At 52.4% G+C, this 15,793-nt stretch overlaps 1 protein-coding gene across 5 annotated transcripts; it reads right to left on the bottom strand.

Annotated features, from left to right (window-relative positions):
- Positions 1-250: 250 nt before the first annotated feature.
- SLAMF8 (SLAM family member 8) lies at positions 251-10,792 on the bottom strand. Of its 5 annotated transcripts, none has more exons than XM_067728300.1 (7): positions 10,624-10,792; positions 10,118-10,294; positions 6,966-7,163; positions 3,418-3,723; positions 3,232-3,336; positions 2,408-2,543; positions 251-1,490 (listed from the first exon to the last, which is right to left on the bottom strand). In XM_067728300.1, the coding sequence occupies exons 2-7, from the start codon at positions 10,155-10,157 to the stop codon at positions 1,460-1,462; spliced, it is 816 nt and encodes a 271-aa protein (XP_067584401.1). In that variant the 5' UTR covers positions 10,158-10,294; positions 10,624-10,792; the 3' UTR covers positions 251-1,459. The 5 variants fall into 5 exon arrangements, with proteins under 5 accessions (XP_067584401.1, XP_067584398.1, XP_067584399.1 ...); XM_067728297.1 differs by having other exon boundaries at positions 6,966-7,292; positions 10,624-10,790; XM_067728298.1 differs by having other exon boundaries at positions 6,966-7,292; positions 10,644-10,790.
- Between the last annotated feature and the right edge of the window lie 5,001 nt (positions 10,793-15,793).

Genomic DNA, 15,793 nt, shown 5'->3' with positions numbered 1-15,793 from the left:
ATCCCACATGCGCTCCTTTCAAAGTGACCTTGAACATCTTCCCATTGAGTGGTGGGTCCCTTGAACTTGGGTGGATCTTCTGCACTTGCATCTGAAAATGAGTGTGGCAGATATTAGGATGCCTCAGCTCCTTTCCCTCCATAATTTCCCTTCTGTTTAACTTTTCCTGGCTCCTCCCTCTCTCAGTCTCAGGCAGAGACTCTCATCCTGAGCTGAGCTGATCTTCTTGAAGTTGTGCAAGAACTTCCTGTTGGCTGAGGAATTTAATCTCTCTTTTTCTGGTCACTGTGCTAGACAGTGAGGAGAGAATCTCAAACCCAACTCCAGCTCCTGTGGGAGGTATGATGGTCAGTGCTGAGGGTGAAGATGTCAATTAAAAAGATGTTACCAGCAAAATGGCACCCATCCCAACCATGAGATATCAACCATCCCTTGATTGTCTAGAGCTGTAAATTACCTTTGAGGACCATGAACTTGCAAGTCCTTCAAGCCGGAAAGAGAAACCCTTGACCCCCATGTCTCTTCTTCATCAGGTTCTAGACCTTTTCTTATAATTCCTTGGTTGTGGGAAACATCAGGGTCTCAAATGACAGGGGCTGGGGTTAGGACTGAAAGTGGGTGATTGTCCAATGTCTTTTAGAGGCCAGGACCCAGGCTGGAAGTGATCCTTTGATGCTGGTTGGTTAATAGTTGTGTTAGTCTGCTAGGGCTGCCATAACAAGATACGATAGAATGGGTGGCTTAAACGACAGAAATTTATTTTCTCAGTCTTGGAGACTAGAAGTCCAAGACCAAGATGTTAGCAGGTTTGGTTTCTCCCAAGGCCTCTCCTTGGCTTGCAGAGGGCTTCCTTCTCTCTGTGTCCTTCCATGGCTTTTTCTCTCTGTGTGTGCATTCCTGGTGTCTCTCCCTCTTCTTATAAGGACACCAGTCATATCGGATTAGGGCCATCTCAATGACCTCATTTAACCTTAATTATCTCTTTGAAGACCCTATCTCCAAACACAGTCATATCCTGAGATATTGGGGGTTAGGATTTCAACATGTGAATTTAAAGGGGACAAATTCAATCCATAACAATACTTCATGAACAGTGGTGGAGGAGTGAGTGCCCTGGACAATCAATCTATGGATCCTGGAGAACTTCCAGTGTCCTTGAGGGGATGTCCTGCTGGGCCCATGTTTCCCAGAGCACAGCCAGGACATGCAACCAGGGGAGAGGGAAGGGGGAAGGTGTGGAAGGTTGTGCCAGTGTTTCCTGTCCTCCCAGTGTGATGACTGCCCAGGCTGCTCCTGAGCGGTGGTACAGGAATCTCACAGGAGGTACGAGGTCCATGGTGGTTTCCAGGTACCAGCTACATCCCAGAGCATCATGTGGCTAGGCAGTGGGTTTCCTCGTGATCCAGGCATTGCTCACGGTAGACCCTAAACGAGGGGGTTCTCTGTCTCTGGAGCCACTTCACCAGCACCGACATCCTTCTTCTTTGTCCCTGGCAAGGAGATCAGAACGAAGGTTACCCCTCCAAAGTTTGTACCTAAGGCCTCTGAATCCTGATGGTCCTAGTTCAAGATCACCTCAGGCAAGGAATAGCTCTCCTGGTTTTCCAAGACCCTGGAAAAGGAGATGCTTCAAGGACAGGAAGTTCTTCCTAATGTCTAGACTTTCTCTGCAATTAAGGCACGCATTTAGCTGTAGAAGGTATAGAAACTTAGAGCTGGGATGGACCCAGTTAAATGACTAGGCAGAAGCCACATGTCAGAGCCAAGGGTCAGCCTCCAGATGCCCTGGGTAGAGCCTTTCCACTATCCCCGGTAGTTGGATTCTCTCTACCCTTCTCAGTGTCCAAAGCTGCTCTTTTCTGAGCCTTGAAAACATTAGGCGAAGTGAAAGAAGTCAGTCACAAAGGATCACACAGTGCATGACTCCATTTACAGGATAGACTGTCCAGAAGAGACAGTCTAGGGACAGAAAGGAGATTAGTGGTTGCCTGGGGCTGGAAGGGAAAGGGGCACTAGGGAGTGATGGCTAAGGGGCTTGGGAATTTCCTTTAGGGGTAAAGAGGATGTTCTCAAATTGAGTATGGCGAGGGATGAACAACTCTGTGACTGTAATAAAAGCCATTGAGTCTTACACTTGAAATGCATGAATTACACGGTATGTGCAGTATAGTCCAATAAAGCTGTTAAAACAAAAAGCTGCTTGCTTCCTGGCTTCCACCTTCTTACCACAAATCCTGGGGGCTGTCTGAGGCAAAGGGCCAGGTCAGACCCTCTCAGGAGCAGACAGGGCCCTAGGTGGAGTGTGACCCCTGCTGCTCCCTCTTCCCTCCCTTGCCTGTGGAAAGAACATACAGGAGCCAGCCAGCCAGCCCAGCTGCATGCTCAGTGGCTGCGCCAAGACTCTTGCCTTTTAGGACACATCCACTGAAGTCTTATGCCTCCTTCTCCTTGCTGACCCACTTTCTCCATCCTGGGACCAGCCAGACAGCCTAGGATGGACATGTCCACGAAGCCCAGGTCAGCTGGGGTAGTTCTTTCAGGAGCTGGATGGAGAGCACAGAACCCAGCTTAACCTCTGAGTGTCCCCTTCCCTCTTCTCCTGGGGGAAGGAGGCCCTATCAGTCCCTGGCCAGAGAGGTGCTTCTCTCAGGAAGCCGTTCCTAGGATGATTGGCAAGAGGGAGTTGGGATTCATCTAGATTTTCACTCAACACACCTTTATTGATACCAGCTATGTTCCAGGAACCCTTGCTAGATGTCAGGGGGTGGTGACTCAGCCTTTATCTTTCAAGACCTGAGAACTCCGTGGGAGAGTGAGGGCAGTAAGTGCTGTGACTGAGATGAGCACTGGAGAGTCAAGGCAGGACAAAAACCCAGCCTGGGTGTGGGAGAGAAGGTCGGGAAGGCTTCCTGCAGGGGGCACACCTTGAAGACGGTGGAGGTGACAGCCAAATGAAGAAGGCGAGTTGGGTGGAAGTTATGGAAAATGTGTTCCAGACAGAAAGAGTAGAATGTGCAAATGCCTGCAGAGGCATGCAAGAGAGTAGCTCATTTGAAAACTGCTAAAGGAACTTCAGGTAGTTCAGTCTGACTGGAGACCAGAATATTAGATGGAGAGGGCCAAGAGATGACACGGGAGAGGGAAGCCTAAATAGGAGGCCGTCCAAACTTGGCCCTCCTTCCCAGAAGACCTACCTCCTCCAACCACCCCTAGCCCCTGCAGGACTCCTACCTGAGCAGGGGCCCCAGTGCCAGGCAGAGAGACCAGCCAGGATCACAAGCAGCAAGACAGGCACCACCACCAGTAGCACATCTTTGTAGGAGGCCATCCCTGGAGCTGGACATGGAGGGGGCAGGGTCACAGGTGGACTGGAGGCTTCACAATCCCTCAACCACTGATCCCCAGCCCTCGGCATACCTGCCTGGTGATGGCAGCTCTCCCAGGGGGTTACTGTGGCCAAGTCCCAGCTGACAGGGTTTGAGACAATGCAGGAATAGGCCACACCTTTGTCACCTGGTCCCAGTGACACACTCAGCACCTGTCCGTCCATGAAGAGGCCGCCTGGCTTGATATCAAGGTCAATGGTTCCCTCCCGTCGCCAGCTATAGGTTATGTCGCTGATGTTGGGAGCCCAACAGGACAGGAACACTTGGCAGGTCTTGGGGGGCTGAGCATCCCCTGATACAGCACTGAACACTTGCACCACGGGCCTGGGCACTGCACCTGAGCAAGGACAGCAGAACCAGTGTGGGTTTTAGGGATGCTGAGCGGGGCCCATAGCTCCAGCTCTGGGATCCATGCAGGGCTAGGTGCCACCTCTGACTAGGCCACTCTGGCTCTAAAGCCTCATCAGTCTCCCATTGCCCACAGGACAGAAGCTGAATTTCTAAGTCTGGTATTCAAAATCCTTCATTAAATGGTTGATGTCAACCTCTCCAGCTGTACCTCCTGCTGACCCTCTCCACTCATCTTAATTAATTTCCTGTTCTCCCAAACGTGTCATGCTTCATATCTGTCATGTGGCTCAGCTGTACACATATGCTTTTCTCGTCTCACCCTCCTAGAAAACTCCTACTCATCCTCCAAGGCCCAGCTTGGACACACTCCTTACTGCTCTGATTATGAAGCCTTCTCTGATATTCCAGGTACGGCTCTGAGCCCTCTGAGAACTCTCTGTATCCCTTGTCATCAAATTTCCCCGATACATGATACATCAGTCAGAGAGACAATAAACGTTTGTTAAGGTAGGCACAAAAACAACAAACACATTCCTGGACTTTTGGAGATTTTGGAGTTTGGTGAAGGAGACGTACTAACAAGTGATTATGAATAACTAAGAAAATTATCACAAGGATGCAAAATTCTGTGAAGGAGCGGGCCAGGGGGTAGGGGCTCTACATTTTTGTCTCCATAACCCTTGCTCTCAAGGTGCTCAGCTACCTGGGTCATTGGACAAATTGGTGTCCTGGCATCCCAGGCCATGGCTGCCCCTTCCTACATCGGTTGATGAGTAGATCACGAGTCTCATGGTGAAGGGGGCCGGCGGGAGAGCATTCTGGCAACAGTGGGAGGGCTCAGTCTCTGAGAGCATTCCAAAGTTAAGCTGAGTCAAACCTCATGAATGCCAGCTCGATGTGGTGGGATTTGTGATATGAAAAAAGAAAAGATTTGCTGGGCGCCCTAATAGTATAAACAAAGATTACAGGGGAGGGAGATATTTACACTACTTCAGAGGACAAGCTGCTTCCAAACACGATCAGGCACAGTAGAAACACCCATTGACATTTCTAGTAACTGATCTGCTAATTCAAATCATTCTTATCTATTGTCAAAGCAGAGCTCCTAAGGACGGCTGCCTGGCAGCTTTGTGCAATTAGTTCTAATCACGCTACGTATTTGGAAGCAATAAAACAGCAATTTCCTTAAAATCTGTAATTCAGATGCTGAGAACAAGGCATTTTAGAGCTTAGTGGTGTGGGTGCTGCCTGTATTATCCCATTCAACGTCCTCATTTCACATATGTGGCAGCTGAGACCCAGAACGGGGGAGAGCCTCCCTGGCTGCCTGGATGGCTGTGAAGGCTGTTCACTGTGCAAGGGCGCTGGGCTCAGGGGGTAACAGGTGAGGGCGGGGTGCTGAATTCCAGCCAGCACTCTGCTTGCCAACATGGTGCAACATGGATCAGGGTCGTGTGCATCGAAAAGGACACACATTTAATTGTACACTGGCAACCCGTGTGGCTCACCTAAGTGATGAGCCAGTGATCTTCCTCTAGGTGTGGGAGGGTCTCTTTCTTTCCAGTTTGCTACTGCCTTTCTCTCCCTCAGTGTTTCGCTCTGCCCAGCTATCACCTTTACTCTCCATTCTTAAATTTGGACCTTTTCCTCCCCTTTTTCTATCTCAATTTCTGAGGTTTTACTGAAATAGGGGTCACTGACATATCTTTTCCAAGCCACTAGATACATGAATAGGAGCTCAAAGGCCATTTTATCTTTACCAGCAGAAATACGGTGGCCGTGGTAGAAGTGTAGGTGGTGATGGTGGTGCAGGTGATGGTGGAGGTGGTGGAGGTGGAGGTGGCGATGGTGGTGCAGGTGATGGTGGGGGTGGTGGAGGTGGAGGTGGTGATGGTGGTGCAGGTGATGGTGGGGGTGGTGGAGGTGGAGGTGGTGATGGTGGTGCAGGTGATGGTGGAGGTGGTGGAGGTGGAGGTGGTGATGGTGGTGCAGGTGATGGTGGGGGTGGTGGAGGTGGAGGTGGTGATGGTGGTGCAGGTGATGGTGGAGGTGGTGGAGGTGGAGGTGGTGATGGTGGTGCAGGTGATGGTGGGGGTGGTGGAGGTGGAGGTGGTGATGGTGGTGCAGGTGATGGAGGGCATGGTGGTGGTGGTTGTGGAGGTGCTGGTTGTGACAGAGGTGGAGGTGAAGTTGCTGGAAAGAAAGACCCATCCAGCCTCCAGTGAATTCAGTCACCGCAGCTGAGGTGCTGAGAGCAGCTCTATGAATGACCCTAACACACCTACGCAGAACAGAGGATCACCTCAGCTGAGCCCTGCAAAGTCAGACTTGTGAGAAACAAAAATATTTGTTGTTTTTAACCAGTAAGTTTGGGGATGGTTTATTTTGCAATAACAAATAACAGAGAATACCCATGAATGATGTAAATTTAAAATCTCTCAATACATCTAAAAGAGCTCTTTTAAGAAATATGACATAAAAATTCTATACTTTAGGGGGCTTCCCTGGTGGCGCAGTGGTTGGGAGTCCGCCTGCTGATGCGGGGGATGCAGGTTCGTGCCCCGGTCCGGGAGGATCCCACGTGCCGTGGAGCGGCTGGGCCCGTGGGCCATGGCCGCTGAGCCTGCGCGTCTGGAGCCTGTGCTCCGCAACGGGAGAGGCCACAACAGTGAGAGGCCCGCGTACCGCAAAAAAAAAAAAAAATCTATACTTTAGTTAAAATGAATTTTTAAATTAAAAACATTGTGTATCCTTATTTTTCTTTTTGGTGGTGCATAAAATAATGGCACGTCTTATAACCTGTTATCTTAGAATTGATGATGCCTAGGCCAGCCTCTATCCCAGATGCTTTCTCAAATGCCACTGATTTTACGTTTATTGGGATTTTCATGGTAATATTACTATACTGGTTTTACAAGTGAGAAAGGTCAATGTCAGGGAGTAAGTATTGTGTCCAAGGCCACTGAGATAAGAAAAGACCAAGCTAGAGTTCAGACCAGGACAATAGGGCGGAAAAGCCTGGCTGCCCCAGCCAGAAGCTCACCTGCGAGAACCCGAGGAGTTTTCTTACCTGTGCCTGTGGGGAAGCAGCTGTTCCCTGAATCAGCCATGAGGTCAGAGGCCAGAGGTTTCTAGACCCCAGTTCTCCCCAGTTTCCAGGACCCAGGATGCCTTTCCGGAGCTTTGTGGGAGGAGGTGGGGCAGAGAGCCTGAGTCAGGTGCACTCACCATACACCTTGAGCTGCAGGGTCTGGGTCCAGGCTCGACCTTCCTTGTCCACCAGCAGCACGGAGAAGTTGCCGCTGTCTCCAGACTTCAGTGGCCGCAGCTCCAAGCTGAGGTTGCTGTGCAGCTGGGCTCGGCCCAGGAAGCGGGAGTGGTACAGCGTCTCCAGAGACCCCCGGAAGAACGTGGCCAGGAGCTCCTCTGAAGGCCAGAGGGATCTCCAGATGGCCTCTCGGATTTGGAAGCCGGGAGGGTGCTCTGCCACCAGCAGCGCGGAGCCCCCCACCTGGCCCTGAACTTGGGCACCGGTTACAATGAAGGGAAGTAGTGCTGAAAGGACAGAACCCCATCACTCTGCCTGCCCCAAACGTCCTCATCTCTCTCCTGCGTGCAGCTGAGCTGCTGCGGAGCAAGTGAGGGCCCTTCTCTCCACACTCCCTCCACCCAAGCTGAGAGCGCACTGCGCCAGGGACTGGGAATAAAACAGTGAGGAAGGGAATCCAGTCCCTGTGCTCATGGAGCTCAGACTCTTAAGACAGCAATTTACCATGGTGGCAAAAATGGGTGCCCCGGGAGAACACAGGTAGGCTGATAGGGTGACCTTGCCAGGCCTTGAGGGACTCAGAGAAGAAAAGTTTAAGCTGAGACCGGAAAGAGAAATGGGAATCAGCCAGGTCACGCAGAGGGCGGCTTGGAGTGGGGATGGGGAAGTGTTAGAGACGAAGTGGGCAGCACACACAAAGACCCGGACGGTGAGAGAGCTCGGTGCACTGTGGGGAACCGAAAGTAGTTCTCTGCAGAGGGAGTAAGAAATAGCACTGCAGAGTCTGTGGGAGCCCGATCCTGCAGGGCCCTAAAAGCAACTTTGGAGTTTGGCCTTTATCCTTAGAGCGATGGGGGGGCCTTGGATAGTCTTTAAGTAAGAGAGTGACGTGATTAGATCCATGGTTAGAAAGACAACTCCAGCAGCGGTGTGCAGGCTGCACGGGAGGTGGGGCAAGACTGAGGCTGCGTCTATTAATCCCAAGGAGAGTGGGGTTGTACTGGTACTGGAGGTACTATGGAAACTTGTACTGAGGAAGTGAGCAGATGAGACAGGCAGAAGTGGGAGGAATGGAGAGATTATTGTGTGTAGTCTGTGGGGTCTGGTAACAGATTAGATCTGGGGAGTGAGGGAGCCAGGAGTCAAGGATGGCTCCCAGGTCCTTGGGACCCACTGGATGCCATTCTCTGTGATCCAGAACAGGAGGAGAAACAGAATGGGGGTGAGATGTCAAGAGGCTGTTTTGCTGGGAACATAGTCAGTGTGACTTGTGTGGGTGACACTTCTGCTTGAAGTGCCCCTCTGACTCCTCTGCTGACTGATTTCTGCTCCTCCTTGAAGCATTACTGCCTCCCCTGGCCTCTGCCATCTGTCACTGCAGGTTACAAACTCTGTGTTCCCACAGCGGGCTGGGATCACCACTACTAACGCTCCTGTCCCTCTATTGTGACCACTTGTTTATGAGTCCCATGAGACTGTGAGTTCCTCTTCTCATGTTTGTACTTCCTGTGCCCAACACAGTTTAGGAGTGGGATGCAGGAGAAGCTCGGAGGATATACTGAATGCATGACGAAATTGGCTGAGGACTTCCCTCGTACCCAGCACAGTGGTGGGCGCGACGGTTCAGAGCAGAATAAAAGCAGATGGAGCACACACCCAAGTGCTGGGAGTTTAGTTAGGGAGCCGTGTTCTGGATGATCACTCAGCCAGACGCTGGTAGCTCCAGTCTCCTGTCCGTCTCACTGCCCTGCCAGCCCCAGTCGTCTCAGTCCTAACTGGGGATGGCTTCAGGGTTAAGGCACAGTGGAGACGTCACATAAAGAGAGCATAGCACTGGATGTCAATCCAGACTCCTGCTCTATCCTGCCCTGGCTCTGCCACTAACAAGCTGTGCAACCTTCAGCATACCTCTTCCCTCTAAAGGCTTCCGTTGTCCCATTCGTAAAACAGGGGCGTGCATTCAACCAGTGGTACTCATCTCTTTTACCACTCAGAAAAATTCTTTTTGCTTCCCATGTCCACGGGTTTGAAAGATTTGTGAACCAAACAGATTCCCTCTTTTTGGCAGGATTTCCTTCACATGTTTAGAAATGTTGAAATCTGCAGACTTTTGGAGCCAGGAACTCAGGTGGGGACATCAGACAAAATCATCTTGAAGTCCCTGTGAGCTTCTGACACAAACAAAAGTGTCTGAGTACTTGCCACACCCCATGGCTCCCATCCCCTGGCCTAGCAGCGCTGGCCCTTGTCATACTGACCACTTGTTAACCAAGGGAGGGAAGTCAGGCATCGGACAGGATGGGGGGCGGTGGTGTCGCCCAGTGTTGAAGAGACCTGATTTGTCTCTTCTGACATCACACCGCTATCGACCACTCCAAGTCCACAGGCAATATATTAACTTGCTTTTGTCTCTCATCCCTCCTGAATGTCCACTTCCACAGACCTGCAGGGAGGAGTCTCAGCTCTCCCACAGGCTGTTGGAAAGACATCCTCAGATTGTAAGGGCCCTGCCCTCCCCTGCTCTCCCCAGACCACATTTAGAATTTGCATGCGTTAACACTGCCAGACCCTCACATTCTCACGACCATCTCTTTCAAAACCAATGGGGGGCTTCCCTGGTGGCGCAGTGGTTGGGAGTCCGCCTGCCAGTGCAGGGGGCGCGGGTTCGTGCCCCAGTCCGGGAGGATCCCACGTGCCGCGGAGCAACTGCGCCCGTGGGCCATGGCCGCTGAGCCTGCGCGTCCGGAGCCTGTGCTCCGCAATGGGAGAGGCCACAACAGTGAGAGGCCCGCGTACCGCAAAAACAAACAAACAAAAACAACAAAAAAAAAACAACAATGGTACCACCAGCCTCAGTTTTAACCTCCCTGGGCCACAAAACAGCTTGTGTCTCAGGGACATGGAGGTTCCTTGTGCTGCCATCCTTCTACCCAGGATCCTGCATCTCTTTGCCTCTGCCTAGCGTTTAAGGTCGCCCAAGAACTTGCTTCAGTCTTCCCTGCCCCTCCACAGCTCCTGGGTTCTCACTCGGGTTGGGGAGAGGATCCTGCCCGGATGTCTGGGGAAGGGACTTCAGCTCTCTGAGGCCAGGCCACCCGCCTGCCCCACTTACCTTCCCAGAGAAGCAGACTCCACAGGGACCACACGGCCATACTCCGGAGAGGCAGGCAAAGTCGCTCGACAGCCAAATCCAGAACATCCCAGGTCAAGTGGATGCATGGAAGGAGCTGTGGTCCTTCTGGAAAGTCCCATGGTTAGAAGGAGGAATGTTGACTCAGAACAGGCCGCCCTGAAAGTGAAAATATCCAGAGGAAAGTGGAAGTTGGCCTCGGGTCCAGCTGGGCTCTTTCAGGAGCTGATTCTTGTAAGTCAGCCTCTTTCAAATGCCTATGGTTGGCCAATGCAGACGGCAAGTCCCCCCCGCACAAGCCCACATCCTCCTCGCTGACTCCCGCCAGGCATCCCCGCATCCCACTCTGCCCGGCTGCCCCCTGCCTTTCCTGTTGTCACCACAGAGAACCCTCTTAACTGCGATTCCCATCATCACCTCTCTGCTTAAAATTCTTCCGCAGCCTCCCACCGCCCTCAGGATAAAGACTAAACTCTTGGCTAGCGTACAAGGTTCTCCTAAGTCCAACCCCAGCCTGCTTCTCCAGCCTGCCGTCCCACGTCCATTCCGCTCTCCAGCCACGCCAAGCCAGGACTGCCTCTTCTCAGAACTGCCAACTCCACACTTCCGTTCGTTGTACTTGTTCCGTTCATCCTTCTGGATGTGGCCTGGCTATGCAGGCTATGCAGCTGGCTGGACTCCCGTTCCAGGCTTCCTGACCACAGGCAGCCTGAGGAAGCTTCCTTTCTGGGTGCCCAGGGCCTGCCCGTTCCTGTCATAACTCTTAGCACGCTGTTTCGCAACAGTTTTCTCATCTCCACAGACTGCTTGTTGCCGAGGTCTCATATTCATTTCTGTGCACCCCTCGGTGCTGGGCGTGTCATGGACGCTTAATGGACATTTGTTAAACCGGGGTGTGAGTTCTAGAGATTGCTGCCTATTTTGCTTCCTGGAAGCCCTACAACTCTCCTCTGAGAAGATCTGATTATCACCCTGTTAGAGATGGGGGAGGTTGAAAACCAGAGTGAGGTTAGCACCTTTCGGAGGTCACAGAGAAGCAGAGCTATGAGCTGGGCTTCAGCCTTCCAAGCGTGGTCCCTTTTGCCAGTCGCTCCATCCTAACTCCGCTTCTCTTCTCACTTGCGGCGGTAACTTGGTTTCTTTAGTCAGGGAAGGCTTTGAGAGAAGATAAGGAAAATCTCCGAGCATCCTGAGTGTGGCTTGTGGTATCTAGTCCTGCAGAGCTTCTGACCTGTCGGTCAAACTGAACGCTCTGCTCTGGACCCAGCTGGGAACGAGGCAGACGTGGTGGCACGTGGGCAGGAGGATTCCAGAACAGGGTTCCTGCCCTCCAGTTACTCACCACCAAATTGTAGGAACAAGATATGCCCGGGAAGGGAAGGCCCACAACAGACAGACACGGCTCTGTGCAAAAGAGCAGCACAGGGCTTCCCTGGTGGCGCAGTGGTTGAGAGTCCGCCTGCCGATGCAGGGGACACAGGTTCGTGCCCTGGGTCTGGGAAGATCCCACATGCTGCGGAGCGGCTGGACCCGTGAGCCACAACTACTGAGCCTGCACGTCCAGAGCCTGTGCTCCGCAGCAAGAGAGGCCGCGATAGTGAGAGGCCCGTGCACCGCGATGAAGAGTGGCCCCCGCTTGCCACAACTAGAGAAAACCCTCGCACAGAAACAAAGACCCAACACAGCCAAAAATAAATAAATAAATTTATTAAAAAAAAAAAAAAAGCAGCACAGACAGTCCACGCTGCAAGAGGGCATGGGAAGAGGTCTCTGTGGATGTGGGCAGGGGACACTTCCTTAAAAGGTGGAATTTGAGCTGCATCTTGAAGATAGACGTGATTTGGATAGGCTTAGAAAACAGGGAGGGCCAGAGGTTGGGGGTGGGCTCTGAGCATGAGGGGAAAGCTTGGCAGTGGGGAGGTCCTGTGTGGGCTCCAGAGACAGTGAAGGAGCAGAAGGAGGGATCCTTTAGGGCTGTCTTGGGTAAAATAGAAAGGGACGCTGGGGGTCACATTATGGGGTCCTTGAGTACTGAGTTAAGTTTAGGCTTTTACTCTGGAGGCCAGCCACTCTCACCCGTGCTGAAAACTTGGATTCTCAGGGATTCTGGTTCAGTAGGGCTGGGCTGGGGCTCAGGAACCTGTAGTTTTAACAAACACTGCACTCCAGGTGATTCTGAGCTAGTGAATGGAGGGAGGGCTCTGAGAAACACTGCTTGGAGGGAGGGGGCTGCTGTCCATTTGGGGCTAACTTGCTAGTGGGAGGACAGCGTGCAGGGCTGATTGGGGGAGAAAAAAGAGGCAGGGAGGTCTGGGTAGCAACTATTGTGATTGTCCTGACTGGAGTAGAAAAGAACTCTCTAGAGAGAAAGGGGCAGAGCTGGAGTTGTGACAGAACTCGGACACCACCCGCCTATGGGACACAGAGGCCAAGGGAGAGGACTGATCTGTGACTCCACTGTCAATTCCATCATCCATGTGTCAGCTATTTATTGAGCATCTACTTACATGTCAGGTGCTGGGGACACAAAGATGAAAGGCACAGCCTCTGCCCTCAAGGAGTCTGCAGTTTAGATGAGAAGACAGACGTGTAACCCAGTAATTACAATCAGTGTGGTCAGAGCAATGCCAGCTGCGTGCATGGGATGCTATGGGAGCCCGAGGGTGGATGGGTGGGAACCAGCTGGGGGGCTAGGAGGCCAGATGGGCCTCATGGAGTGGGTAGTGTTTGAGGTGAGCCTTAGGATATAAACAGATGAGGGTGAGGGTAGGACTTAAGAACTCAAGCTCTGGGGTCAAGCTTCTTGGGTTCAGGTCTTGGCTGTGAAACCTTGAGCAAAGTGGCTGCTCTGTGTTTGGCATCTTCATTCACGAAATGGGGATTAATAACAGTATCTACCTTTTCGTGGTGCCGTAAGGGTGAAACCACTTAAAATAGGGTCTGGTGCATAGTCAGGTCAAATAAAGGATGTGGCCCACCATCCAGTTCTACAAGTTACTGGCTACTGCAGTTGCTGACCTACAACACACCTTGAAAGGAATTCAGGGTGACAGTCAAGATGAGCCATTCTGTGCTCTGGGAAAACAGGCAGAACAGACCCTCAAATATTTTATGAAGCCAATTTCTTGCATCTTCCCATACTTATAAAAGCACTAAAATCATTAACTAAGATAGCTGTGCCTCGTGACAAGCAGTAACCTTCTACCAAAATGTGTGCTTAATTGCACGTACTCTTTCTCCAAAATCACGTATATGCTGACCTCCCCCTCTACCTCTTCAGAGCAGTTCCTCAGAGCTATCTGAGAGGCTGTCTCCCGGGCTCTAGTCCTCCGTAAGTCCCCAAATAAAAAGGAAACTCACGTTGTGCATTTTAATTTCAGTTGACAATCAGCTCTCAAAAAAATTAACCATTGTTACTAAGTGGCCAGAGAGAGGGAAGAAGGGAAAGCTGGGCAAATGCAGGTAAAGGAGTGTTGAGGTGCTAGCCGCCCTGCTTCAACTCTCTTCTCCCAGTTCCTGAGGGTGGGGATCAGACCCCCTTCATTTCCGCACCCTGTATATCGCCAAGGACAGGATTTCCATGAGGTGGTACCCTTCAAGCATGTGTTGAAGTGGATTGAATGATTCTGAAATGTCAAGGCCAGGTCTGGGGTGGCCGTGGAATGCAGGAGTCTGGCTGGTGTGTGAATGCTGGCAATACGGATGCTGAGTTCCTTTGGAGGAGACAGTGGGCAGTCACACTCCCTCTCAGCAGAAGGGGTGGTCCATAGTGGTCCATCCAAGCAGCGAATGAGTTGCAATCTTCTATGCACCACCCCAGCCCTTTTCCTTTAGGGGAATTTCAGGGAGGCTGAGAAAGTGGGAAGGGGGAGGTTGGGTGAGGACCTGAAAGTATCCCACCCACCTCCCCCAAAAGAAAAACTTCCAGCAGCCCTGCGACAGCTGGAGAAGAATGGACTGATGGAGGCATAGGAAGGGTTAAGTCTGCGGTGGCAGGTTCCCCCCCTTCCAGTGCTAATTACTGGTTCAGACCACATTAATAACCCAGCCACAGGGGGAGTGCATGGAGTAAATTAGCTAGTAAGTTCAAAGGGGCCACTCCCCACCTTCTTTAATTAAGAGAGAAGCTGGCAGCCGGGGCTGCGCTCAGTCTCCCTGGGGCCTTTCTGGGAAGCCGGGAGCCTCTGCCGCAGCCCAGGCAGGTGCAGTGGTAGCGCCATCTGCCAGGCAGCGTGGGCTGCACCTGCCATTAGCCCACCTGCGCTGTGGGCTGGGGTGGGGGTAGTGGGGGAGCAGGTGTAAAATGTGGCCAAACCAGCATCTGAGCTCAACCCTTAGCCCTGAGAGCAGCGTGGTGCAGAGATTCAGGGCTGGGTGGAATTTGATGGGGTGTGAAGGGTGGTCCAAGTGATGCCCTGTCCCTGTCCACTCACACTCGTCCTTGTTCCTTGGAGTGGCCTGAGGGCAGAATGGGGCCTTGCTTCTCCTGGGATGGGGGGAAGTGGAGAAGGGAAAAGAAAAGGTGAGATGTTTGGAGAGAGAAGGGAGCTGGCAGAGAAGGAGGCAGAGGAACGGCGCCGGGCAGGAAGGAGGGGCCTTCAGCAGGCTTTTGGAAAGCAGGGGTGAGGGAAGAGGGCAGAGTGTTGCTGGAGGGTGGGTGGGCCTCTGGGTGCCACTTCCAGGGGGCTGTGCAGGATGGGGCTGAGGGAGCAGGTAGGCCCCCACCTGAGCCCTGTCTTTGTGTCTACCTTCACCGGCGCAGTTCCCATAGAGTGGACCAGCTGCCTGCACCATCTGCCAGCCGACACCATGCCAGCCCCAAAGGCTGCCCTGGGCAGGGGAGCCCATGTGCGCCCCTCCCTTGGCAGCCAGCTTGGGCAGTGGCGCTGCCATGTGGATGAAGACTGGGTTTGAGGCAGTGCATGCATGTGTGAAATGGAAGTACTTTACCTGCCCCAGAGGGCACTCTCATGTATGCACAGCCCCGAAGATAACTCCCTCTTCAGTATCTGTGCCCGGGGCACTTCTCTTGCCTCACCCTCATCTTGGCCCTGCTGGGAGTAGTTAGAGGGAATGGAACCTTCGATGGACCAGGGGCATGGTGCTCACAGTTGCAAGGGGGGAAACTGAGGAGAGGGGAAAAAGAAGGAGCCTATGAGATGGCTCGTGGGAGACTGGGTGGGAGGCATCTGAGGCTTTGGTAGGGTCTGCTTTTGAGGCAAAGACATACCTTCCCAGAGAGTCAAAGGAAGGCTGCACAAAAAAGAAACAAAGCCACAACTGTGTTGTGTTGAGGTAGAGAGCCGGAGGCTGGAAACTCATTTCTTCATTCACTCACTTGCCCAGCATTTGTTGGATTCCCATCTTGTGCACACTAATGTACCGAGCAAACGTTTATTGAACACCTAGCCTGTGTAAGCCCCATGAGATCAGGAACACATGCAGATGAGGACAGTGACCACGTTCCTGACCATGAAAGGAACAGCCACTATTCATCTGTACGTCACATGGGAGAGAATTCCGGAAACGAGTACAACATAGGCTCTTCACTCACAGAGAGTGGTGCGTGCTGAGTGAGCCTCCTTAGTGACGCTCCAGGTCTGCTGGGTGCAGCTCCTTCCGGCCGTGTAGACGGAGATATGATATGGGAAAGCCTGG

Source organism: Pseudorca crassidens, chromosome 2 (assembly GCF_039906515.1).
Source record: "Pseudorca crassidens isolate mPseCra1 chromosome 2, mPseCra1.hap1, whole genome shotgun sequence".
NCBI classification, from domain to species: Eukaryota; Metazoa; Chordata; class Mammalia; order Artiodactyla; family Delphinidae; genus Pseudorca; species Pseudorca crassidens.
Note: the sequence above shows the minus strand (reverse complement) of the source record. Positions and strands in the feature narration are given on the sequence as shown.

What these genes read in the sequence shown, in the direction of transcription:
- SLAMF8 (XM_067728297.1), bottom strand. Translation starts at nt 10,157, where the DNA reads ATGGCCGTGTGGTCCCTGTGGAGTCTGCTTCTCTGGGAAG. An exon ending in GAGTCTGCTTCTCTGGGAAG is followed by an intron (nt 7,293 to 10,117) that starts GTAAGTGGGGCA and finishes CTGTCCTTTCAG; the next exon opens with CACTACTTCCCTTCATTGTA. An exon ending in GAGCTGCCATCACCAGGCAG is followed by an intron (nt 3,337 to 3,417) that starts GTATGCCGAGGG and finishes CTCCATGTCCAG; the next exon opens with CTCCAGGGATGGCCTCCTAC.